This window comes from Zootoca vivipara, chromosome 15, assembly GCF_965207765.1.
Source record: "Zootoca vivipara chromosome 15, rZooViv2.hap1.1, whole genome shotgun sequence".
Taxonomy (NCBI): domain Eukaryota; kingdom Metazoa; phylum Chordata; class Lepidosauria; order Squamata; family Lacertidae; genus Zootoca; species Zootoca vivipara.
This window is the reverse complement of record NC_142598.1, coordinates 10,994,489-11,021,092: the sequence shown is the minus strand read 5'-3', so window position 1 is coordinate 11,021,092 and position 26,604 is coordinate 10,994,489. Positions and strand designations below refer to the sequence as shown.

General features: G+C 47.1%; 2 protein-coding genes across 7 annotated transcripts in view; both read left to right on the top strand.

Moving 5' to 3' along the window:
- Positions 1-328: 328 nt before the first annotated feature.
- On the top strand, positions 329-3,729 carry CDKN2D (cyclin dependent kinase inhibitor 2D). 3 transcript variants are annotated; one of them, XM_088658337.1, is made up of 3 exons: positions 329-427; positions 1,533-1,681; positions 2,479-3,729. In XM_088658337.1, exons 2-3 carry the CDS (start codon positions 1,547-1,549, stop codon positions 2,836-2,838), a joined length of 495 nt encoding a protein of 164 aa, XP_088514463.1. In that variant the 5' UTR covers positions 329-427; positions 1,533-1,546; the 3' UTR covers positions 2,839-3,729. The 3 variants fall into 3 exon arrangements, with proteins under 3 accessions (XP_088514463.1, XP_060124822.2, XP_034953385.3); XM_060268839.2 differs by lacking the exon at positions 329-427 and adding an exon at positions 800-1,294; XM_035097494.3 differs by lacking the exon at positions 329-427 and adding an exon at positions 837-956.
- Positions 3,730-7,626: 3,897 nt separating this feature from the next.
- Positions 7,627-26,604, top strand: part of KRI1 (KRI1 homolog) — a 29,045-nt gene continuing 10,067 nt past the window's right edge. Inside the window, exons 1-15 of one of the 4 annotated variants that reach the window (XM_035141234.3) lie at positions 7,627-8,225; positions 9,223-9,296; positions 10,287-10,392; positions 10,563-10,665; positions 13,696-13,747; positions 13,928-13,962; positions 15,505-15,601; positions 17,446-17,523; positions 18,975-19,102; positions 21,814-21,934; positions 22,140-22,235; positions 23,255-23,425; positions 23,925-24,000; positions 25,190-25,302; positions 26,416-26,557. In XM_035141234.3, the coding sequence (XP_034997125.3) occupies positions 8,141-8,225; positions 9,223-9,296; positions 10,287-10,392; positions 10,563-10,665; positions 13,696-13,747; positions 13,928-13,962; positions 15,505-15,601; positions 17,446-17,523; positions 18,975-19,102; positions 21,814-21,934; positions 22,140-22,235; positions 23,255-23,425; positions 23,925-24,000; positions 25,190-25,302; positions 26,416-26,557 (1,477 nt within the window). In that variant the 5' untranslated portion in view covers positions 7,627-8,140. Of the gene's footprint in view, positions 8,226-9,222; positions 9,297-10,286; positions 10,393-10,559; positions 10,666-13,695; positions 13,748-13,927; positions 13,963-15,504; positions 15,602-17,445; positions 17,524-18,974; positions 19,103-21,813; positions 21,935-22,139; positions 22,236-23,254; positions 23,426-23,924; positions 24,001-25,189; positions 25,303-26,415; positions 26,567-26,604 lie in introns of all 4 variants that reach the window. The other 3 variants (XM_088658325.1, XM_035141233.3, XM_088658324.1) reach the window with 3 other exon arrangements.

The following is a 26,604-nucleotide window of genomic DNA, read 5'->3' as shown; positions in this document are numbered from 1 at the left end:
TGCAAACAGTGGTGCCCAGGTAAGCCCCACCCCACTTAATCACAAGATGTGGTGCAGGAAGACCATTTGAACGGCAATGCCCATCTACCGGGGTGGTGGTGGCCCCCTCAAATATTTAAGGGGGGGCCTGAAGGGACCTTGGCCCCTAGAAGTTGGCTCCTATGTGTGCTGATGAGGACGACTGATGAGATGAACCAGGGTCTGGAAACCAAGCCTTATGAGGCTGTTGAGAGAGTTGGGTATGTTTAACCTGGAAAACAGAGATTGAGAGGAGACATAATTTAGCCATCTTCAAATATCTTAAGGGCTGTCACACGGAAGATGGAGCGAGCCTGTTTTCTCCTGCTCCGGAGGGCAAGACCCGAACCCATGGCTGAAGTTGCAAGAGAGGAGATTCTAACTAAATGACAGGAAGGACTTCCTTACAGTAAGAACTGTTCGATGGACTCCAATGAGAGTTGGTGGACTTTTGGTTTAAGCATTGCAGGAGTCCCTGGGGGTCCCTTCTAACTCTACAATTCTACGATCTAACCGAGCATGTGCAGAGTGCAGGGCCTGGCGCGCGGCCCTGGGAGCCTCTGCCTCCCTCCTCCCGCCCCCCGCCCCGCTTCTCGGGGGTCGCGACCTCTGCAGCTCGCCTGGACCCGGCGAGGGCGCGATCAGAGTCGAGGAGCCTCTTCCCGCCCGAACCGCGCATTTGAATCGCGGAGGCCCGCCCAGCGCCCCGCCCCAGGGCGGCCAATCAGGAGGCGGCAGACGCCTTCCTCTGCCCGGAGCTGGCTTCCGATTGGTCGGCGGCAGAAAAGAGAGAGCTCCGCAAAGGTTACAATTGTATCCGAAGCCGAGAGGCGAAAGAAACAACAAGGCACGTGGGGGCGGAGCCGAGAGAGGAGGAGGAGGAGGAGGGGCGGCGGCGGATTGCGGCTCCTGTCCGGGCCAGGCTAGGCTACAGCTCGGTAGGTGGGGCGGGGTGGGGTTAGCAGGCTGAGCCGGCTTCACCCTTTGCACCGACGGGGCGGCCCCCTCCCCGGCTTCCCGCAACAGCAGCAGCAGCAGCCGCGGCCCCGACTAGCCAGCCGAGCCCCCCGACGGCGCCGCCCAGGGCACGGCATTCCAGCGCCGCCTCGCCCTCGACGGCTGACCTGCCGGCGGAGGCGAGTTTCGCGAACGAGAGGGCGATCCTGTGCCGGGAGGAGGAGGAGGAGCGGACCGGGGCGGAGACTGCGAGCGGCACGGTCGGCTGACAGGCCGGCTGCTGTCCGCCGGGACCGGGGTCCGTGCGGTGGGCGCAGAGGTAGGCGGCGGCGCGGGTGGGGTGGTGAAAGCCACCGGGCGGCTCGTTGGCAAGCGCCGAAGGGGCGCGGGGGTGCATCTAAGCGTATTCAGAGTGCTTCTCTCCTCTACGCTCCCCCTCTTTCGCGCGGAGGTGCATCTGAGCAAATGGGATTTGCCGTCGCTGGGTGAAAGGCGGCCGAGCGGCCCTCCTAGCCCTTCTCACGCCCGGGGCCCTCCTGGCTCTCTTCCCCGTCCAGGCGTCGTCGCGGGCATGCAGCCGGGGAGCGCCGGGGACCGGCTCAGCGGGGCTGCCGCCCGGGGAGACACGAGCGAAGTGCGGCGCCTCCTCTTCGAAGAGCTGGTGCAGCCGGACGCGCGCAACCGCTTTGGCAAGACCGCGCTGCAGGTAGGCGAGGCAGACTCCTTTCCCTGGTCCCTTGGTCCTGGAGATGATTTGGGAGCCCGTCTTCCTTCTCCTTTCCCCTGAAACACACACTTAGCTCAGAGGATCTAGAATATAAATCCCCGACTTAAAAGATGGAGCACCTGCCCAGGAAGTAGTCCTTCGGTCCCTGACATCTTAAATCTGAACAGAAGGCTTTAATTTCTCTTTAGAAATTAGCCCCAGTTCTTTTCTGAAACTCACCCTCCTGGTGGCATCTTTCCCTTTGATTTTGGACCACAGCACCCACCTCTCTTTCCTTTTATAGCATCCTCCATCCCATCTTTATGCCAGTCTTGGGAAATTCCTCCAAAGCAGAGATACAAACAACTGTTGTTGTTCTGTCACCAAGAGGCAGGCATAGATTCAACAGGCGGCCCTCCTTCCTGCTGGGGCTCAGCTCAGCAGGGTCACTCGAGGGGCACAGAGCAACTGCTTGTAACCAACTTGGGGGGGGGGGGGAAGGAGGCAGATCCTGCCTTGGCTGAGTAATGGATGCCAGGTGGTGTCTGAGCTGAAGTATTTAAAGTCGCCCCATCCAGTCCCTTCTTGGTTGCGTGACAATTGCCTCCACAGCAATTTCCACAATAGATTAAATCAAAATTCCAAAATCAAAGAAGCATGGAGTTTGTGCTGCTCTGGCCACAGTCCATAAATATGATTATTTCCGTCAGAATGTGCCCTGTCTGCCGATCAGAAAACAGCCGAGCCAATTTGACAGTGGGCCCATCCCTCTCTGATGCCTTCGCCTTCCCCCCTAGGTAATGATGTTTGGGAACGTTTTCGTGGCGCAGGAGCTGCTGAAGCAAGGGGCCAACCCTAACGTCCGCGACGAGTCGGGCACGGCGCCCGCCCACGACGCTGCCCGCACGGGCTTCCTCGACACCCTGAAAATCCTGGTGGAATACGGCGCGGATGTCAACGTAGCAGATGCTTCCGGCTCGCTGCCCCTCCACGTTGCCGTCCGGGAAGGCCACGCGGACGTGGTCCTCTTCCTGGCACCGCTGTCCAAGTTGCAGCACCGAGACTCTGACGGGCGGACGCCGCTGGAACTCGCGCAGCACCTGGGGCTTTCGCACATCCAGGGCATCCTTGAGCAGCTCCTCTCTGCCCCGGCTTAACCCGAGGAGGGGGCCACCTTGCCTGGGCAAAGAGAGCTGGATCAAGCACTGAGCCAACTCCTCTCTCTTGTGCTTTTAGGCCAAAGACTCTCCCTTTTTTCTTCCCAGGGCCCTGGAACAAAGGCAGCTTCACCTGCCCTACCTCAGAGTGTGTGTTTGATTCTATTTGCTGTTGTTGCTATTTATATGTGTTTTATGAGCTCTCTTAATCTGCTTCTGATTTTCTCCCCGGGAGCCAGGCGGCCCTTGTACCATCCTGCACTCAGCTTTGGCCAGCGTGCCTTAACTCTACCTACCATTTTCTGCTTCCCTAGCCGCTGGTATACGCATCTCCTTGCATTTTTCAGGTGGGATGGGGAGGTTCTGATGCAGAGAGCATCCCTGAAGGCATTGCTAGAATGGGGAACCTTTGCTTCTCTCCCTTTCCCCACTCCTCAGTCTTCATGAGGAATACCAGCTTATTTGGGAGAGCTCTGGGTGTTCTTTCTGAGAGCTGTTCCTTCCTCGACGTTTGGCTCCTCTTCCCCTGCAGAGTCCAGAACTCCGCAGCATCTAACTGCACAGGATTCTGTTCCCAAAGAGATCTTTATCCACCCTGCAATTTCTCCCTAATTTCTCTATGGTGTTCTCTGGGGGGGGGGGGCCTTGTGGCCCTTTAGCCATTAACAACTGTTTCCATCTCAGCCTTGTAGTAGTTCTCTTCTGTTATCTTTGACTAAAAAAATGTTTAAGCCTTGTTTTTGGCAGCTTGTTCCCTGTAATGAATTTGTGGATCTGAGCTGTGTATATAGTAGATTTTTAAAAAGGAGGGCAGATTTATTCTATTTATTGTGATTTGCAAGAGTTTGTTTTATGAGATGATTAATTTAATGATTAAAAATATTAAATCCATTCGCGACTTAAGTAACTTGTGGTCCTGGGAAAACTTTTCCGGAGAGGAAGGCATCAAGAAAAGGCCTTCCCACTGCTCTGTTCCCTTCAGAAAATGTGGATGTGAGTACGAGGCTCTTGCTGAGCAACTGAACCCCAGAAAGCACATAGGGTAATATCGCTGGACCATTAGAACTCACCTTATGGAAGATTGATGGGAACACTTATTAAACTGCTTCCAGGATTATAATTCCCTGTAATGGGTTGTATTCCTGTGTTCATAGGGAAGTTGCTTTGCTCCTGAAAAATGCTTAGTGACGATGGGGCCTGGCAGCAGGCAGCAAAGGACCCTTAGTTTTTTCCTCTTGACATTCATATTCCCCCCAAGAAGCCCAATACAGCATCTGTGGCATTAGAGGTGAAACGCAGAAAATTAGAATATCGTTGAAAAGTGCATTTGTTTCAGTAATGCAACTTATTATTATTAATTTTTCTTTTAATTTTTTTACAAATGCTTTCTTTTGGAAATTCCACAGTAATAAAACAAATAGTTACAATAATACAAAAATAAACATCGCTATTACATTTCATTAATTACATTCCATTTATAATTGACCCGCCTAAAGACAAATAATTACAATTACAACAAATGAAGGCTTGATATATCTTGCTTTGCATGTCATACATCTATCTCATATATTGGTTTCACCTTTTAAGTTGCATTACTGAAATAAATGCACCTTTCACCGATATTCTAATTTTCCGAGTTTCACCTGTATATCCTATTTTCCCACTTAACAACCCTGTTAGGAAGTTAGGCTGAAAGTGAGCCCACCAAGGAAGCTTTTCAGCTAAGCAGAGATCTAGAGCAGGCATCCCCAAACTGCGGCCCTCCAGATGTTTTGGCCTACAACTCCCATGATCCCTAGCTAACAGGACCAGTGGTCAGGGATGATGGGAATTGTAGTCCAAAACATCTGGAGGGCCGAAGTTTGGGGATGCCTGATCTGTGAACTGACATGTAGCAATTGATCTTGCAGCGCCTTTTTTCAACAGGGTAGTTAACAAAAAATAAATAAAAAATGGGTGGAAACAAGCCAGTGGAATGGCCCTGGCCTTGCCTTCTGCCCACTGCAGTCTGGCTGGGCCCTGAAGTTTGTAAGAAATATAGTTCAGTTGCAGCTTCTCCTTTTTCTTCTAGGAATGCTGGAAACACTTGACAGAAGGAAGGAGATGGAAGTGTGAGCTGGGATGGGGAGCCATTTGCAGCCATACCAAATTTAGAGCAACGGTTCTTAACCTTTTTGGGGTCACAGACCCTTTGGGTATCTGATGAAAGCTGTGAACAACCCATTAACACAAAATACGAAATATTTTGCATGCACTTTTATTGCATCGGAGAAAGCTTTTTTTTTTGTACATGGTTCACGGACCCTTAAAGGGACCCCAGACCATTAGGTCCAGTCGTGACCGACTCTGGGGTTGCAGCGCTCATCTCGTTCTATTGGCCGAGGGAGCCGGCGTACAGCTTCCAGGTCATGTGGCCAGCATGACAAAGCCGCTTCTGGCGAACCAGAGCAGCGCACAGAAACGCCGTTTATCTTCCCGCTTGCACTTTGATGTGCTTTCAAGCTGCTAGGTTGGCAGGAGCTGGGACCAAGCAACGGGAGCTCACCCTGTTGCGGGGATTCGAACCACCGACCTTCTGATCGGCAAGCCCTAGGCTCTGTGGTTTAACCCACAGCGCCACCCATGACATGGACCCCTTAGGGACTCCTTATTCCCTCAGAAGCAGAACCTCAGTGAACAAGTAATTTTTTTATTTTTTATTTAAAAAATAATATTCATTTTATATAAGAAACAAGAAAAAAAAATTACAAACAGAAAACATACACAACATAAATCATTCCTTATATTAACCTGTGAACAAGTAATTTATGGGTTCGTCATCACTTCTGAAATTTGGCTATAATTTAAACGGCCCCTCTCTGCATGTGACATATTCCATGCTGCTCCATCGTCTACTTAGAGAAGCTCACTGACCATTGCAACCCTTTGAATGATCCCCTCCTGTTCACATATTGAGCCTTCCTGGTGCTGAAGAGGTTTCTGAATTTGCTTTTCGGCTGATTCTCCCTTTGAATATGGAGACCGGACCGAGGCCTAAGACGTTTATGTTGGGAAACAACTTTAAATCAGCCCCTAAGCACAGGAGGAAACTACAGAAGCAAAGTTAGTGTCAAGTTTATGGTGTGGCGAAGTGTAGAAATAAACGACAAGGATGGCTTTGCGTAAATCAGGCTGAGAGTTGCATTAAAGCATCTGGATTCCTATGCTCTTCAGGTAGAGTATAACTGGCCTAGAAGCTCCATTCTCTCTCGGTTAGCCTCTTGAGCGAACCTGGAAGGGGCGAGCTTACGTCTCTGATACGTATATTGGTTGCTGTGGTTCGTGGAAGCCCTTGAAGCAATTTCCTGCTTCTCTCTGATGTCTGGGTGGGAGGCAGAGGTTTCGCCCTTTCAATCTGCGGTGGAATTCTACGGAGATCATGTGTCCAATTCTGCAGCAGTGCTGAGACACCAGAAATAGTACAGCGAGGGAAGGCAGACAGGCAACAGCAAAAGCAACCTGCTGGGTTGGACTTTATCGCCCAGAATAATGTCCCAGCTGCTGGGTGTGGCACCCAGCGATATAGGGAAGGAAGGAAGCCAAGTGTTTTGTAACACCAGTTGTCTGCCTTCTTGCCAAGCAGTGTATGTGCGTGCCTGCGTGCGTGTACGTGCAGCCCCAGACGGAGATAGCAGACACTTTAAAAATGAAAGCACAAACAGCTGGGCCTGTTTTGCAACTTTACCAGGTTCGATTCTCTGCCAAGTACCCAGCATTTGCCAGGAAACCACTAACAGCTGAGAGTGGGGATTACCAGCAATGCATGAAAAACCACTGTTCCTTGTCTGTGAGCTGGGTGATGTGCTTTGAAATTCCTCTCTGCACTCCTCCCAGCGGTCATTCCTCGTCTGGTCACTGCTATGGATGCATGACCTGACTTGTCCGTCTCCAAGCACCGCGGTCGTCTGTAAGGGATACCCACATGGCAGAATTAACGTTGCCAGCCTTCATGTCACGTTTGCAGGCATCTTCGTAACGCAGAGTTGGTCTGCCAACGGGCCTGGTGCCGGAAGCTAGATTCCCCATAGACCACGTCCTTGAGGAACCTGCCATCTTCCCTTTTGTGGACATGACCATGCCAGGGTAACCTGGCATGACCTGCATCAGCAGATCTGGCATGACCTGCATCAGCAGATCTGCTCCAGCTGCAACAAAACATGTCTCTCCTGTAACTCTCTCTGTGTAACTCTCCCAACGGTTTGACTTCACCCCCGGAGGTGAACTCCATTGTCTCCTGGATGCCAGCCAACCATTGAGGTGAGAGGGGCGGGACTGCTGATGCCAGGAGGAAAAGGTAGACTTGACCACTGCTCAGCACAGAGGCTCTCAAGATAGGTGTGCTCACATAATACATAATATTAGTTAACCTTTCTAAATATAATATTTTGCATTGTACTTGGCCCCACTGAGCATACAGTAGCTTCCCACCGAACAATAAATAAGTAAATTAATGCTAGCTAGCAGCCTTGTTGGTCCATATAAACGAAGAATTAATAGGACAGTACGATGGTTTATATATTTTACTAGAACTAAAACTGCAGCTCCATACAGATTTAAATGGAAGCAATGTCTACCAAACTTCCTCAGATTTACTTCTTAGTAGACACACTTGAAAATGACCTTGACCTACAAGAAGGCAAAGCAGTGAACTAGCAAAAAAGGGTATTTCAATCAGATCTACAGTCTGGAAAAAAAGTAGTAATTCATAATCTGTTTTCGTGAGTGGGTTTTTTTAGAGCATCAGACTTGCAGGTGAAGAAGGCAGAGACTGAAACGTTTTAAGACTTTAATAGCTATGCTTCGACTAGTCACTGCAAAACTATATAATTACATGACAGTGTGACACACACGCACATACATACATACATAGGGGATAAAATCCATTTTGATTTTATTTATTTACTCCACAACATTTATACTTAAAACGAGAAAGCAAGGAAAAAACCCGAAACCATACTTTTAAAACATACGAAGGTTAAAGATATTTCTGAATCGGCCAGTGTTTGCATGGCGTTTCCTCCACGCCCCAGATCCTCGGCGACGAACCGAATCCTGTTTTCCGGACTCCAGTCCACGATTCGAGGCTTTTAAATCGGAATTAGCAATACCAGCCGCCCGACCTGCAGAGTTCTTCTCCTTCTGCTTTCCCTTTAACGGGGTGGGCGGAGCAGAACGCGCATTTCGCAGCCGTGCGCCCTCACGTGCCGCCTTGACCCGGAAGCGCCCCGTGCCCACGTGCGGGAAGACACGGGGCGGAGGGAGCATGTCGGCCCAGCAGGAACTGAGGATCAACGCGGCTTTCGCGGCGCGCTACGGGCGCTACCGGCGGCGAGAGGAGCTGCAGCGGCGTGAGTGCCGGGCGGGCGGGCGGAGAGGGAGGCGGACCGAGCCAGAGCAGCTAGTGTTGCCTGCACTGGCTGGCAGCGGCTCCGCGGGATTTCAGGGCAGGGAGACTCTCCCAGCGCTGCCTGGTCTCGAACCAGTGCCGGATTTACGTATAAGCTAAACTATAGTTTAGGGCGCCATTCTCTTGGGGCCCCCAAAAAAAATTTAAAGGGGGGAACTGAATGTACATTTCCAAAATATAAGATAAAAAACAAATAAAATAAAACCTACATACAGCAACAGTGTTTTGTGTTGTGTAGGCTCCTATTTGTTATGTAGAAGTGGCTTTAGATACCTATTAGGTCCATAAATTACCATATAGCAGGGGTGGCCAACTTCCAAGAGACTGCGATCTACTCACAGAGTTAAAAACTGGCAGTGATCCTACCCCCTTTTTGGGGTTCAGGTCAAAGTTCTTGAATTTTTTTAGGAAGGAAAGCCCTGTTTTGGGGGGTTCACGTAAAAGTTATAAGTTGTTGAACTTCTTTAGGGAAGAGAAAAGTGACGTTGAACTTTTTTTTAAAGGACTTAAAGCCCTGTTTTGGGTGGTTCAGGTCATTTTAGGGGTGCAGGGCAAAGATGTTGAGCTTTTTTTAGGGAAGCCAAAGTTTTTTTAGCTTCTTTGGGGGGAGCCACTGATCTACCGGTGACCTACCACAGACATCCAGTGATCTACCGGTAGATCACAATCTACCTGTTGGACATGCCTGCCATATAGCATATATTCAAAACAAAAAAAACCAGCGACAATTTGTTGTTGACAAAGGACAGCTGGACATATAAAGGGCCCCATTACCTTCAGTAGCTTAGGGCCTCATCAAACCTAAATCCGGCCCTGCTCCCAGCCCTGCCGGGGCTCGAACCCAGAACCTTCAGGGGCTTGAGGGAGGGTCGCCCTTTGCTGCTCCTCTAACACCCTGCCCGGCTCCTTCCCTCCTTCTCTCCCTTCCACCCCTGCAGTGCAGGACCGCTATGGGGATGCAGGGGAAGGCGATGGGTCGAGTTCTGAGTCTGAGTCCAGTGCCGAAGACGAGGTGAGTCCTTCTGTTTTCAGCTGTGGAGAAGTTTCTGTTTTCAGAAGTTCTGTTTTCTCTGCTGGGAAAACTTTTGGGTTTTTTGTTTTTTAAAAAACTATTACAGTATTTGGTTTTTCAAATTAAAAATTTAAAGAGATTTTTTCAAACATAAATCATAAAAACAAGACTCCAAGGAATCTCCTGGACTTACATCCTCCCCTTTGTGGATCCTTTATTATTAATCAAGAGGTCCGGACAGTGACAACACAAGAACGAGCCTTTTCTGCAGTAGCTCCCTGTCTGTGCAATGCTCTCCGCAGGGAAGTTTGCCTGGCATCTTCATACCTTTAGGCGCCAGGCAAATACGTTCCTTTTTAACCAGGCCTTTCTTTGACTGACCGGATTGACATCCAATACCCTTTTAGAATGTGGCTTTTGGGGGGGGGGTGTTATTGGGTTATTGCTTTTGGTTTGATTTTATATGTTGTGGTCTTCTTGTGAACCTCCCGGAGACCTCTGGGTATAGGGCGGTGTATAAGTTGAGTAAATAATAATAATAATTCTATCCTGCATCATATTATGATAACCCAGATTTTTTACATCTCCATTGTGTCCAGAATTCACCCTTAAACTACAAGTGATATTCCAATCCTACTAACAATTTTAACTGTTTACAATGGTTATAAACTTCTCCCGTTCCTTATTAAAATTTTGATCTTCCTGATTTCTGACTCTATAGTGATGGACTAAGTTGGTGGAAATATTTGGGTTTTGTTCTTATTGGAGAAAGCCAGGAAGGCAGGTCCTCCTGAATATCTTTTTCAGAATACCTGTACTGTATTGTTGTTGTTGTTTAGTCGTGTCCGACTCTTCGTGACCCCATGGACCATAGCACGCCACACACTCCTGTCTTGCACTGCCTCCTGCAGTTTGGTCAAACTCATGTTCGTAGCTTCGAGAACACTGTACTGTATATCCAATCTTAATTGTGCTCTTCTCCTGCGACAGGAGCTTGACCCCAGATTGGATCGTGCTTTTTACAGCACGCTGGCATTGCTGAAAACCAAGGACCCCCGGATTTATCAGAAGGATGTCACGTTCTACCGCGAGGAAGGTAATTGCTGATCCAGGTTATGATTTCTTGCCTTAGGGGCAACTGTGGGGTGTTCTGGCTTGGCACAGAAAGACTTTTCGGAGGATTTTCTGATCTAGGTTGGGCCCCGAGAGCAGCTTTTTTTTCCTGGAATTGTCTGTTGGGTCATCTGTGATTGTTTCTGCCAGCAGATTCTTCTTCGGATAGCAAAGGTGAGAAGGCGCCCCCCAGGAAGAAAGAAAAGCCCATGTTTCTGAAGGACTATGAGAGGAAGGTCATTTTGGACAAGGCAGGGTAAGGCATGAAATTCAGGGTGCCTGCCGTGTTAAACCCCTAACCTGGGGATCTTGAGTCTTGAACTGTTATTGAGTGGTACCTTGGTTCTCAAACACCTTGGTACTCAAACGACTTGAAACCCAAACACTGCAAACCCGGAAGTAAGTGTTCTGGTTTGCGACCTTTTTTTAGAAGCTGAACGTGCTCCGTTTTGAGTGTTACGCTGAGGTCTGTGTGTTTTTGCTTTTTATTTTGCACTTTTGTTTTTATTTTGCACTCTTTCTGTTTTGTTTTGGTGACTGCATGGAACCCAGTTCAGCTACTGATTGATTGATTGTGTGACTGCAGTACATTGTTTATTGCTTTCATTTTATGGCTCAGTGGTCTCATTAGATAGTAAAATTCATGTTAAATTGCTGGTTTAGGAGTTGTTTTTAGAAGTCTGGAACGGATTAATCCATTTTGCATTACTTTCTATGGGAAAGCGCTCCTTGGTTTTGGAACACTTTGGTTTTGGAATGGACTTCCGGAACGGATTAAGTTTGAGAACCAAGGTACCACTGTACTCAGTCTTGTTACTTGGAGTGGGGGATAAGTATTCGGATGAGGCTGCCCATGTTGGTGGCCCTTGACGATGGCAATGCTTATCTTCTGGAACACATGAATAAATCGTTCTGTCTTATGCAATCACTGGGACAAAAAGTGGGAATGGGTAGTTCAGATCAATATGCGAAATCCAGCCTTTGTGCCACCACAAACTCTTCCGGCCACCCTGCTCCAACCTAGCCACATGGGCAGGGTATAATAATAATAATGATACTTAGCCACAGTCCATACACAATACTAGTGTAAAGACACCACTCAGGCTTGCAAATTCATAAGAAACGGTACGAAACGATTTAAAAAGAGGGCAAAGATCTCAGCATTAGACCTACAGCCTTTCTTCCAAAAAGGTTGCTACTTCAAGGAAACTGCGAGTTATCTTCCAAGATGCTTCATCAGCTGGAAGGCCAACAGCACTCTGAAGAGGGTAGCTCTGTGCCAAAGTCCTTTTGGTAGTTCAAAATTTCCTTTATAAAGCGTGAAATATGTATCATTTCCCACCTAATTGGGAAAGTGATGTTTTCGTGTGCTGAAGTGCACGGATAATACGTGACGTTACGGAACATCTGTTTTGTTGGCAGGCTGTGCTTATGGAAAGCTGAACTTTCCATAAAAAGAGGAAGGGAGTGTTCCCATGTTGTGCAACTTGGGGGTGGGGGTGGGGGCAGCGGATACTTCCTAAAATTGCTACTATCGCCCTTGCCATTTGCTTGTCATAGCGGTGGTCCTGGTTCCCCAGAATCCATAGCATACCTGAACTCTGACTTGGAGGTGGATAACTTGAAAGACTTACTAGCAAAGTTACCTGACACAGAACCTGTCTCCCAAACTGAACATGAGTCTGCGTAGATGGCTTCATTTCACCCACAACTACCTCCCCTAGCGCTGCCACCCTTTCAGCAGGACCACAAATATCTCCTCCCTCTGGTCCTGTAAGGAGGTGAAGGCCTTCTGCGAAATGATGTATACTGAAATTTTAAAAAATGCTAAAATATAGGTTTATAAAAAAACCAGAAGCCTTCCTATTACCGTAAGTGTAGTAGGCCAAGAAATACATAAACAGGATAAAACATTGTTTTTAATATGCAACAACTGCAGCGAGAATGTTATTAGTCCAAAGATAGAAACAAGAAGTTTTATCAACAAAAGAAGAAAAGATGAAATTACTGGACTATGCCGAATTGGCAAAACTGACAGGAAAAATCCGGAACCAGCAGGATCCGACTTTTCTGAAAGTCTAGAATAAATTTTTGTTATACAGTGGTACCTCGACTTACGAATGCCTCGACTTCCGAAGTCCGCTAACCCGGAAGTATTTCCGCTGTGTGTGCGTTCTGCGCCTGCGCAAAATGGACGCTTCGACTTCCGAAGTTTTTGACTTCTGAAGAGCACCGTGGAACGGATCGCCTTTGTAAGTTGAGGTACCACTGTATTTGAAAGACAACTGCAAACAACTAACATCGCTAGTAGGGCTACAAGAAGTTTGTAAGGTTAAATTTATTACTTATTACTTATTACAGTTAATTTAGTATGTAAACAAGATTATGATCTAATAGTGATTAGATATACAGTAATACCTCGGGTTACGAACGCGATCCGTTCCGGATCGCAGTTCGTAACCCGAATAGTTCGCAAACCGAGCGCGATGGGCGCCGCCATTTTGCGCATGCGCAAAGCGCGCGACCGCGCGCGCGCGGCTTATGCGCGCGCGCGGGGCGAAAACACTTCCGGGTTTGCGCAGTTCGTAACCCGAACTGTTCGCAAACCGAGGTGGTCGTAACCCGAGGTACGACTGTATAAGAAAATGCAGTACATAGAGAATAGGTTTGAAAACCATCCATCAGGGAGGGGGGAAGTCGCAGGCTTATTCTCTTTTGTACACTTATGATGTTATGTAAGAAAATATCTGTAAAAACCAATAACAATTATTATAAAAAACAAAAAACAAATATCTCCTCCCTCTGTCCGTCAGTTCATGTCCAGCAGAGATTCAAAGATAGAGGAAACAGCATCCCTCTCCTCTATGTGAGCCTTGCTTTGGAGGCGGTGTTTGCCTCCCCCCCCCCCCCCCGACAGATTATTCTTTTGCCTGGCCTAGATATGCTTCCGACTGTCCCTTTTGCTTGATTTTTATTTTGTTGGCGATGATGGCATTTGATCTCATTTCATTCTGATGCAAGTTCCTTTCCATCGCTCCACGTTTATTTCTTAATATTGAAGGTGAAGAAGATGATGCAAACAATCTCTGCGCTTCACTCAGTCACAGCTACAGTTAGGGTCGTCGTCCCCCTTTTCCTCTGACTTGTACATCTTACTGACTTTTTTTTTATAGCTGTAGCCTCAAAAATTAATAAAGATGTATTTTTTTAAAAAAATAAATAAACACGCTTCCCTGCGTTGTACAGCATGGAACTACCAACTCACTATCCCTCTTTTCCTACACAGCAAATATGAAGATGAAGAAAACGAGGAAGGAGAACCAATTAAAAACAGAAAGGTGAGGCTGGGAATCTGGAGATCCCTGTGTGAACTGGGGATTGGTGCTGGGGTTGCTGTACAGTTCTTGGAGAATTGCGCTGTTTCTGGCCAAGGGAATTCCTGGCCCATTCTAGGAAAGGTGCACAATTGTGGAACGGCGTATTAACCTTCTTCTTCCTCCCCCCCCCCCATTTTTCAGAGTTATGTAGAAGAGCAGAAACAGCTTAAGGAGAGGTAAGCTGAGAACCGTGCTGGAGGGGAGAGCCAGACCCATCAACATAACCGGCTTGCGGACATTATCTCCCCCCACCCACCCCTTTTGGCATTCCTCTTTGAGTGTGCCATCTTTTTCCGGCGATGAGGTGCATGAAGGATCAGGCCCCATTCCCAAATGCCATATGTGGGGGGAGTATGCTGCCATTACATAATGTGGGGGCGAAAATCACTCTGCACGTGCACAGCAGCCCCTTGTTGTTTGGGTTTTTCTTTAAAGAAAACAACTTTGAATTTCACTGTGCCAAGCACTGAAAACAGATTCTGAGACTGAGAACGGGCTCCAAGTTAAGCACAAGCCCTTCCGGTCTCCTGAGCTGGGCTTCTCCTAAGCGCTTGTGGCTGCAGCGTCTCTGGGGCTATACCAGAGAAGTGTATGGTGGGCTGGAAGGAAGGCTTATGTCCCCATTGCCCTGGTTTCTCGTAGTCTTTGGGCCTTACTCTGTGGTGCTTTTAAACAGTGTTCGAAATTAGCCAGGTGCCAGGTGCATTTTCCACTGCCTTTCAACTACCAAGTGAAGATGCCCAGGCGCCAGAATGGGGCCTAACATCTCCAACACCTGCGGATCATTGGATCTGGATTGTTCTCTCACACAAATACCTCATCCTGCAGAGTTCTATCAGTTATATTTAATCTGCACAATCAGAATTAATTTCTGGAACCAAGATGCTTTTTTCTGTGCAGCCTGAGCAGGGGCAGACAGCATTAAGAAAAATAGTTCGGAATAGGCCAATACAGTATCTGTGTCAGGCATAGGCAAACTTGGCCTTCCAGATGTTTTGGGACTACAACTCCCATCATCCCTAGCTAACAGGACCAGTGGTCGGGGAAGATGGGAATTGTAGTCCAAAATATCTGGAGGGCTGAGTTTGTCTATGCCTGATCTATGTGGACTGTCCCTGGATCAAGTGACTTTTCTTTAAGTTCTCGAAGCTCTCAACCTAGCTCAAGGTTGTCATCTGAGCTAGCCACATATTTAACTGAAAAATAAGACTCTAGAGTAGGCATCCCCAAACTTCTGCCCTCCAGATGTTTTGGACTACAATTCCCATCATCCCTGACCACTGGTCCTGTTAGCTAGGGATCATGGGAGTTGTAGGCCAAAACATCTGGAGGGCCGCAGTTTGGGGATGCCTGCTCTAGAGCTGTCTTACCCCAAAATGGCAACTAGACGTTCTGTTTTGGCGACTGTAACCTTGGTTTAAGTAGCCTTTTGGTGCCTAGCTTATACAGTGGTACCTCATGTTGCGTAACCTCCAGGTTACGGAAGCTTCGGGTTACTGCTGCGGCAAACCCGGAGGTGTATACTTCCGGGTTTCGCCGCTTGCACATGCGCAGCAGTGCTCTGCGTGCCATGCACATGCACAGAAGCGGCATCTCTAGTTATGGATTTTTCGGGGCGCGCATGGCACCCCAAAGCGAATTAAATTTGTAACCAGAGGTACCACTGTATATGTGAGTTTTTAACACTAAACCTGACTTTGCCCCCACCCACTATGCAGCTTCCAGAAGTTTGTGGCCGACAGTGATGAAGATGATGGTGAAGGTGGAAGCTCATTATCCTTGCTGCAGAAACGGCCCAAAAGTAAAGAGGAGAAGGTGTGTGTGTGTGTGTGTGTGTGTGTGTGTGTGTGTGTGTGTAAAAGGAAGTTGCGTTTTCCCAAGTTATTTGGGCCTTCTCTCATCTAGGAAGGAAAGGGCTTTCAATTCCATTTCTTTGCAGATGGAAGGGGAGTTAGGGTGAGAAACCCTCCTTCCCTTCATGGCTCTCCAGGTTACTAGGAGCCTAAGAGAGATATTGCTTTGAACATGGCGTGTAGTGTAAACGCCTTCCTTCCTGATACCAGTACATGTGTGGCAGATGCCACTAAGCTTCGTAACAGTAAGGTTAGACTACTGCAGCATCCTTTACATCGGAGGCTTTCAGAGTTTCGACATGTTCAGAGCACGGCGGCCGCTCCCTAACCACCCTGAGTGAGTGGGTAATGGGTACGAATTACAAATCACACTTAATTCATACAACTGCACTAGCTCAGAGTGCTGATTTTACTGTGTAGCATAATTTTTTGCACTCTCCTTATCCCTGATCAAGTCCAGGGGGCTTAGAAGCTGCCCTTTTCCTCCCTCCCCCTATAAGACACAAGGCAATTTGAACCCAAACCTAAATCCTGTGGTTCTTACAGAATTTCAGAGTCAGTAGTCTTGCCAATTAAAAAAAAAAGAGTAGCTAGCTGCCTATATCACAGAGATACTATTCCTCTGAAGAGATGCCTCAAATCGAAGGGCTAAGGGTGGCAACTCCTTCACCATCCTATGGCAGTACAAGTTGTTTTCCTGGAGATGCTCCAAAATCTGAGCTTGAGCATCAGCAGGCATGCTGTAAGGTAACCCTGGTGATACCAGGCTTTTGATGGCCTTGGTAACATCTTCTTTCTTAACGGGAGCAGGAGGTGAGGGGCTGAACGATTGGTATACATATTTTAATAGCCACTAAACTTTGATGTATGGAAGTGAGAGCTGGACCATAAAGAAGGCTGATCGCCGAAGAATTGATGCTTTTGAATTATGGTGCTGGAGGAGACTCTTGAGAGCCCCATGGACTGCAAGAAGATCAAACCTATCCATTCTGAAGGAAATCAGCCCTGAGTGCTCACTGGAAGGACAGATCGTGAAGCTGAGGCTCCAATACTTTGGCCACCTCATGAGAAGAGAAGACTGCCTGGAAAAGACCCTGATGTTGGGAAAGATGGAGGGCACTAGGAGAAGGGGACGACAGAGGACGAGATGGTTGGACAGTGTTCTCGAAGCTACAAACATGAGTCTGACCAAACTGCGGGAGGCAGTAGAAGACAGGAATGCCTGGCGTGCTCTGGTTCATGAGGTCACGAAGAGTCGGACACGACTAAACGAGTAAACAACAACAAACTTTGAAATGTGTTTTAATGTTCAGACAAACGTAGCTTCCTTTAGTCAAGGTCAGGGTGGTATGTTGTTGTTGTTGTTTGGCTGTTGTTGTTGTTGTTTAGATTTACCTACTGCGCTTCATCTTAAGTTCTCAGGGTGGTCCACAGAATAAAATACAGGCTAAAAACAAGCACATAATCTCAGGTTGCCACCCTCACGTCGAGGAGGCACACGAAGAAAGGCCTCAGATGATGAACATAGAGTCTAGGATGGTTTATATGGGGAGAGGCAGACCTATAGGGGTCCTGAGCTGTTTAAGGCTTTATAGGTCAGAACCAGCACTTTGAATTGGGCCTGGAAGCTTCTTGGCAGCCAGTGCAGTCTGGCCAGGATCGGTGTTCTATGCCCAAGCCAGTGAGCAACCTGTCCTCCAGATTGTGTACTGGCTGAACAGTTTTCAGAGGCAGCCCTGTGTATAATGCATTGCAGCAATCCATGACATCGTTGCCTCAGTTCTTTCTTCTCTTCTGTTATCTCAGGAGTACGAGGAGGCGGACTACATTAGTTGGTTAAAAGGTCAAGAGAAGCCGCAAGCAGAGGAAGCGCTCCAGGACCTGGTATGTATTATTATTTTTAATATATATATATTAATTTATATGCTGACAAACGAACATAAAACAACAGATAGACATACAGTATATTACAAAAAAATACAAATAATATATAAATATACAAATAAAAATAGAAAAAAGAGAAAAAAGGAGAAAAAAAAGAACATATCTCAAAAATAAAGATATGTATTAACCTAAATTTGACTCCATTTTCTTTGTTGACTTCCTTCGTCCTCTACACGGGTCTAATATCAACCATGGCAATCTGCTTTCTTTAATCTTCTTCTTAACTTTCTATTTTGATTGTCTTTATTCTCACCGTACATCAGTTTACAGAAGTTAATTAAAACAAGTCCAAGAAGTAATATGCGGGCATTGCTTCTTCAGATAGTCGCTATATTTTCCCCAGTCTTTCTGAAGTTTTTGTTTGCTGTTGCCCCTGATCATGTCTTCAATGTAACTGAATAATTTATCTTGCCATTCTCGTTTGATTTGAATTGTTTCTTTTTTTCAAAAATTTTTGCGATCAGGGTTCTAGCTGGCACCACAGCATACAAGAATAGATTCTCTGGGTATACCTGTGTCCGTTATTCCAGCAAGAAGGCTTCTGTCCCGTTCCCCCCCCCCCAAACAAAAGTTATATCTAAAGATTTTCTTCAAAGACCAAGTCCAGGAAGCCCTTAACTTTTTCACATTGCCACCACATGTGTATTATTATTATTATTATTATTATTATTATTATTATTATTATTATTATTAATACCCCCCCCATCTGGCTGGGTTTCCCCAGCCACTCTGGGCAGCTTCCAACAGAAAAATAAAATAATTGATTAAACATTAAAAGCCTCCCTAAACAGGGCTGCCCTCTGATCGGTTGCACCTCCAGCGTAAGTTGGATTTAGTTTTCTACATTTTACAGATTTTTGTAGGTGTCAAATACCACCTGGTATGTAATGGGCTTGGGGACCCGTCACTTTGGTTGACACTCAAAAATGGGCCACAATGATGGGCAGCCGCATCTGGCTCTGTATGGCCCCTGTCTGGTCCGTGGCTTCTTCCTAATGAATTAGGGGCCTCAGAAGATGATCTCAGGGTCTGGGTAGGTTCATATGGAAGGAGGCGATACCTTGAGGTATTGTGGTTCTGAGCCGTTTAAGGCTTTATAGGTCAAAACCAGCACTTTGAATTGGGCCTGGAAACTAATTGGTAGCCAGTGCAGTCGGACCAGGATCGGTGTAATATGCTCAAACTGAATTCTGCACTAGCTGAAGTTTTCAGAGGCAGCCCTGTGTATAACCTGTATCTCACCCTGTTGGGATGAAATGGTCCTTTGGGGGATTTTCTGCACTGTCCCTGTTTTCCGGAGTCCTCTTTGGGTGTGGGCTTGATGGTATGGTGAGCCTTGCTCGGGTCTTGAGGTGGGTGACTTCATTTTGGGTTTCCTCTTGTTTCCCCAGGCTCCCCTTAAAGAATACTGGAATGACCCACAACTCGATGAGGGGGAGCGGTTCCTGCGAGATTATATCTTGAACAAGCGCTACAAGGAAGCAGATGATGGAGGGGAGGAAGAGGAGGATGAGGATGGGTGAGTGCCGATGGATGGATGGATGGATGGATTTTTGAGTTCCTTAAGGATAGGGCATAACTTTCCCTGATGTGTCGCCCCCCCCCCCCGATCCAGATGAAGGTAGATGGAAAGGAAATTTAATTTGTTGAGCTCCCCTCTTCCCCCATTCACTAATAGTGCACCTTCATGGGCAAGATCTAACACAATGTCACTTAGTGGAGGTTGATAATCTCTGGGCATGCCTTCTATATTGACACCAGGTTAACCTTATTCTTTCCATCTTTATTGGTAGAAATAATTTTTATTTATTTTTTTGAAATAATTACTCCACACACGGTCCAGAGGGAGGTGTTCGTGGGTCCATGGGCACGGAGTTGTTTCCTCTTACAGTTTCACTGATTTTCACCAGCAATACAAGGAACTATGCCAAAAGAACTATGCATACAAAAATGTTTGCATGTTTGCGTACATGAACCGGGCCTCGTTTTGGGTATAGAATCTAGAAGGTGGTAACAGGCTTCCCTAAAACCTGATTGGCAGAGGAACAGGACTTGCTGCCCGAGCTTTTTCTGTTGTTGTTCTTCTTCTTTTCAAAAAACCCCCAAACTAAATGCAAAAGCAAAAAGTGTGCATATCATTTGTATATACAGTACAGTCAAACCTCGGTTTGCGACTGCCTTTGTTTGTGACCGCTTCGGTTTCCGACCACCGCGGACCCGGAAGTGTTTACATCCAGGTTCCGCGGCGCTCGGATGCGCAGAAACGATCTGCGCAGAGCGTGCATGCACAGAAGCACTCTATCAGTGCTTCGCGCACGCGCAGAAGCATGCCTTCTGCGAGCGAGCGATTCGGGGAGCGACCGGCTCCGCGGAACGGATTGCGGTCGCAAACCGAGGTACCACTGTATAAGACCAGTTACGAAGGGGGAGAGAATTATCTCGTACGAACCAGCAAGCGCTTCAGAAACCAGAGGAACTTCAAGCTGTCAATTTTGGTGGCAGTCTTTCGGAAATGATCTCTGAGGACTTGGCCACAATCTGTATTGCTTAGCTGCCCTGTTTACGTAGTTGTTTTCTTGAGAACGTGCTTCAGAGTTGGCTGCAAACTGCAATCCTGAAGCAACTCTTTATTAACTAACATAATTTCTCACTAGATGCGTCACTTTGCAGGCTACAAAACCTTCGCTCGACGCAACAGCCCTTCAGAGATTTAAAAATTGCAGCCTTCTCGCGTAAAAAACTTGATGAGATTTGGGTCGTTAAGGTGAAAGAACAGATTAACAATGCCAGTAGGATGCATTTTCAGTTTCTCCTGTTTCCTGGCAGACTTCCAAGCGCATCCAGGCTAACAGCTTAGTAACTTTTCCCATCCTGTTGTATCGACTTCCGAAATCTTCCCGGAAACTTGAGTTTAGGTCCTGTCGGCAATTTGGGAAAATGTTTCGTCGTCGTGACCCATCGGAGCATGCTTCCGTGGGTTATCGTTGGGGCAAGGCCATTCCTCTGCCAGTTTGCAAAGGCCTCTGGAAGGCCGACACTCGCTCAAGTGCACTGGGGCTAGAGCTTAGCAGGGAAGCCAGCAAGGACACCTCTCCCTGGCAGCTAAACCAGATATTCTGTTTGTCCTGCAGTTTCCAGTGGTAAGATACTGTGGGCCTCCAAGGTTGCATCAGCCTCCACCAAGATGGCTAATGTTCAGGGGTGATGGTAGCTACAGTCCATCTGCATCGGGGGCAGGCAACACCGGTTCTCCATCCTCTGCCCTAAGTCAAATCTAATTCATTTGCCATCTATTGTGAAGGTCTCCTGCTTCTTCCATTTGCCTGCTGAAGAGTTGTTGCATCCCAAGGTGCCACAGTATGGTGCTGTGTTACTGAAGGAGCTTCTCCACCCCCATCGTTCAGCCTGGACACTGAGGTCCAGCTCTGAGGGCCTTCTGGCGGTTCCCTCATTGCGAGAAGTGAGGTTACAGGGAACCAGGCAGAGGGCCTTCTCAGTAGTGGCACCCGCCCTGTGGAACACCCTCCTGTCAGATGTCAAGGAAACAAACAGTGGTACCTTGGCTCTCAAACTTAATCTGTTCCGGAAGTCCGTTCCAAAACCTAAGGGTTCTAAAACCAAGGCGCGCTTTCCCATAGAAAGTAATGCAAAATGGATTAATCCGTTCCAGACTTTGGAAAACAACCCCTAAAAACAGCAATTTAACATGAATTTTACTATCTAACGAGACCAAGGATCCGTAAAATGAAAGCAATAAGCAATCAACTGCAGTCACACATTCAACCAATCAGTAGCTGAACTGGGTTCTACACAGTCACAAAAACAAAACAAAAAGAGCCACAAAAACACAAAGTAAATGGCAAAAACAGACAGATCTCAGCGTAACACTCAAAACGGAAGTGTGGCACTCAAAATGGAGCACGTTCAGCTTCCGAAAAAAGTTCGCAAACTGGAACACTTCTGGGTTTGCAGTGTTTGGGTTCCAAGTTGTTTGAGTACCAAGTTGTTTGAGAACCAAGGTACCACTGTATCTGACTTTTAGAAGACATCTGAAGGCAACCCTATTTAGAGAAGTTGTTAATGTTTGATGTTTTATTGTGTTTTTAATATTCTGTTGGGAGCCGCCCATAATGGCTGGGGTATAAATCATAATTTTTTATTTTTATAAAATTTGTATACTTCCCTTGCACTATAGCCCATATTCCCACTCATGTGCTGCCTTTTCCACAGGCTCCCCGGAGCGCAGCTGGCCGTATCGGATTCGTCGGATGAGGGCGAGCTGTTCTTAAAGAAGCAAGAGGATTTTGAGCGCAAGTACAACTTCCGCTTCGAGGAGCCTGAGGCCCAGTTGGTGAGGGGCAACATTCTCTGCCTGCGCGGGCCTGGGGAGTTAGGCTTTCTTCTCGGTGTCTTGGCACCATTATGTTATGAGTGACAAGAGGGACGTCCTCTCTCCGTGAGGAGGCTGGGATGGTGAAAGGGGGTGCCGCTGGGATCTCTGCTCATCTGAAGAATGCGAGGCTGAAGAGTTGTTCTTTTCTCTTCTCCAATGCCAGATGAAAACATATCCCCGCAACATTGCAACCTCGGTGCGCCGGAAGGACGAACGCCGTAAAGAGAAGCGGCAGGAGACTCAGGAGCGCAAGAAGAAAGTGAGTTCTCCACACATATGAGCGGATAATGTTCAGCTCTATTGGGCTGCCTAGGAGGACTCAAACCTCTGCCTATTTTATTATTATTAGAATTTATATAGCTGGAGGCCTCAGGGCAGTTCACAGAACAAAATCAAAATATAAAACCACAAAGTATATAATCAAAATGAAAACAACAACCCAATAACATGTCCCCCCAAACCCCACATTTTAAAAGGGCATAGGGTGTCAAATCAACCCAAGGCCTGGTTAAAATGGAACGTTTTTGCGTAGTGCCTAAAGGTGTATAATTACTCATTACCTTTCTGAACCGCTTTACATTTTTAAGAAAGAAGCTCAAAGCGGTTACAGCATACATTAAAACATCAAAAAAGTAATACAGAATAAAACGTTACAGAAGAAAGTCAAATATAAATTATACATTCCAAGCAGCATAAATAATGGGAAGCTAAAATATTAAAGATTTCAAAATAAAATATTGCAAAGATGGTAACCTACGGAACACACATTTAATGCAGCAAAGTTAACCCCAAAAATTATCTGAAACATTTCAAAAGAAAACATTACTAAAGGAAGTCCCATATAAAATGCACATTTAAAACAGCATAATTAGCAAAGAAGCAAAATATAACCATAAGCATAGAGCATATCTGTTGCTGTTGCTGCCATTCCTCCCAATGGTGGTTCATGGTCATGGTGGGCGACAGCAATGGAAGCTCAGGCTCAGTGACCTGGGTCTGCACTGAGATAGCCAAGATGATCTCTGGTCTCTTCAGCAACCTCAGCTTTTGTAGCTGGAGTCAGTCCAGACCCCGCCCTCCCAAGTCAGGTGGGAAAAGACCTGCAAAGCGGGGAGCAGGCCTCTCAGGACTCACAGTGAAGTGCAGGCGGGTTCAGGCACGAAGGCGCCAGGCGAACTTCCCTGGGGAGAGCATTCCACAGATGTAGATCTGTGTGCCGCCGGATGGGCCAGATAACGGCCTTCTCCTGTAACATTGTGCTTTTCTTCACCCTAAAAGGAGAAGGCTCAAAAACAGGAGGAGCTGAAGCAGCTGAAGAACCTGAAACGCCGGGAGATCCTGGAACGGCTGGGGAAGCTGCGTGAGATCACCGGCAGTGCAGCCAGCACCTTCCAGGAAGTGGACCTCGAAGGGGACTTTGATCCCACCCAGCATGACCAGCTCATGGAGGTGAGTGCATGTTGTGTATACCAATGCCGAGGGTTTTGGCCGGCAGCCAGAAGACACTGCCCCAGCCCCTCTTCAAAATTGTAAATTGTTAAGGGTGAGTCAACTGAACCTCGTTCTCCTGCCACAACGAGAAATAGAGGGAAGTAGATTTGGCTTGTCGTTTGAAAACGGCTCAGTGAGTTGATTTGAAACTGGGCAAGTAGCCAACTCTTCTTCTTTTTTTAGAAATCATTTGTATTTATTTTACAGATATAAATTTATAACATTCCAAATGCATATCCATATATAGAGATTACTCTGCAACTCAAGACTTCCTCCCATCCCCTCCATGGATCCTATTGTCAACATTCACAACTGCCTACGTATTATTCCATATTCTATGCAGTCGTACCTTGGAATCCGTTCTGGAAGCCCCTTCGACTTCCAAAATGTTCGGAAACCAAAGCGTGTCTTCTGGTTGGCTGCAGGAAGCCGTCTAACCCTTCTCTGTTTCCTACAGAAATTATTTGGGGACGAGTATTACGGAGTTGGTGAGGAAGAGAAGCCACAGTTTGAGGTGGAGGAAGGAATCGATGGTATGTCGAGAAGATGCCCTGGCACAAGGGAAGCTTGCCCTCTGTCTGAAAACAAATTTGCTTGTGAGGTCAGCATTGGGATCCCCAATTCTAGAGCAGTCCTCCCCCCCCCCCCCCGCTTGACCTGGTGCTTTTCTGGGTGAGGAGAGCGGAATCTGTTTGTCCAAACCATCTGGAGGGCACCAGGTTGGGAAAGGCTGCTTTAGATGGGCTTTTAATGATGTGTTTGTGGGGTGTTGCATGAAACTGGATCTACTTTGGCTTGATCCAGCAAGGTTCTTGTTGGAAGATCTGTTGCAGAACCGGGAGATGTTTTTGGCTGGGAGAATTTTTGCTGAAGAGAACATGACTTGGGGACATGAAAGGAGGAAGCCAAGCAAGCAGGGAGTATTTTGCAGAAGCTGCCCATGTAATCTGGAATCTGCCAGGAATGTTAAAATGAGTGCTGGCTTTAGAGATCCTCAGAAGTCATTGGTGACGCTTGTTTCTTTTTTTATTTATATATCCTTTTTATTAAATTTTCTGATTTACATTTCAAAATATTCATCTAAACAACCTTAAATCAATGACTTGCCTTCTTCTCTTTCCGTGGTTCATTTTGCATATCACCCATCCCTGCATATTTTACATAAACTAAACCATTCAGTAATCCATTGTTACATCCATCAGAACTTATTTTCACTGTTGAATTTGTCTTAATGCTACCAGGATTCTTAAATGTACACAATTTTCACCCATATATTCAGTAAATATTTCCAGTCTTTTTCCAGTCTACGTTCTTTTTGTTCTCTTATTCTATATGTCAAGTCTGCAAGCTGCAGTAGTCCATCAGTTTAAATTGTCATTCTTCTTTAGTTGGGACCTCGCTCGTTTTCCACTTTTGGACTAACAAAACACAAGCTGCAGTCATAGCATACATAAATAGTTTTTTTTTGACACCTGGGAATTTCCCTCTGAATTATCCCCAACCAAAAGGACTCTGGGTTTGTTTTTTGTTTGTTTTTCCGGAAAAGTACTTCAGATCCCTCAACAGGAGGGCTTTTTTTCTTTATCCATCCCAACTTTGGTTGAGGGATTCTTGGGCATTCTGCATGCCAGCTCCTGGGTGAGGTTCAGAAAGCAACAGGACGAAAGGAATCATTAGCTTAGAAAGCTAAAAAATGTCTTTTCCGTCTTCATCCCAATGCAGATGAATGGAATTGGGACAAGTGGACGGGAGGGGATGGAACTGAAGGAGAAGCTGACCTGGGGCTGCAACAGGAGGAAGAATACCACCCTCACTGCGAGGATCCTGACTTTGTGGTATGTCTGGTTGGCATTCTTAACCAGGGGGCCCAACCCTGGTTGCTGTGGTAGTGTGGGTCTCTTATATAATATAATAATAGTTTATTATTTATACCCCAGCCATCTGGCTGGGTTTCCCCAGGCACTCTGGGCAGCTCCCAACAAAATAATAATTAATAATAATAATAATAATAATGCAATAAAACATCAAACATTAAAAACCTCCCTAAACAGGGTTGCCTTCAGATGTCTTCTAAAAGTCAGATAGTTGTTTATTTCCTTGACATCTGTTGGAAGGGCGTTCCACAGGGCGGGTGCCACTACCGAGAAGGCCCTCTGCTTGGTTCCCTGTAACCTCACTTCTCGCAGGCAGGGAACCGCCAGAAGGCCCTCTGCACTGGACCTCAGTGTCCGGGCAGAACGATGGGGGTGGAGACGCTCCTTCGGGTATACTGGGCCGAGGTCGTTTAGGGCTTCAAAGGTCAACACTTTGAATTGCGCTCGGAAACGCTTTGAATTGTGGTCGCGCCCCATACATGCACTGCAGCCATGGATTGGCAGAAGATGGTGCCCGTGAAGGGGAGGGCAAGTAGATGAGGGAAAGCCACAGTCTCTGGCCAATGTGACCAGAACGCTCCCTGCAGATTTGAGGACACTTAGCAAAAATGGTGGCATCGAATAACTTAATGGATAGAGGTGGGGAAAGGGGGCGGACTTTGGGCAGCATCTTTCATGAGATGATGGCAGGATTTGATGCATTTTTGGTCGCATCCAGACTTTCCTCCCTGAGGACTGGGAACATATTTAATGAAGAGCATTGAAAGCTGGATTTCCTAGGAGCCTTGCACAACCATAGGGGTGCAGTTGGCATTTATATGCTGACGTGGGCCGTGGGAGAGATGCCCGTGCAAATATTTGATGGAGGGCGTGGCTGGTTGAGCGATGAGTGGCAGCTCCTTGCTCTGTGTCTGGGGAGCTGGTTGGATTCTAGTCCTATTTTCCCTGCGTGGACTTTTGGCACTAGGGGAGGGGGGAGGTTGGCTCTGCTCTCCTCCCGGGGTTTGTGACGCCCGCGTGAAATGACGCTTGCTTTTTCACCTCTCTGCTCCCCTCCACAAACCACCTCTTCAGATGGATGCCGATTACGACCCCACCCAGGAGCCAGGCCCATCCAGAAAGCAGCGGAGGCTGGAGGCTCCCCTTCTGGGCAAGAAGAAGCGCAAGTCGCATTTTGCAGAGGCTGTCAGTCGGGAGAAAAAGCCCTTTGACCCTGGTAAGGATGGTAGGAGAGCCGGCCTTACTTGGGGTGGCGTCTTTTGC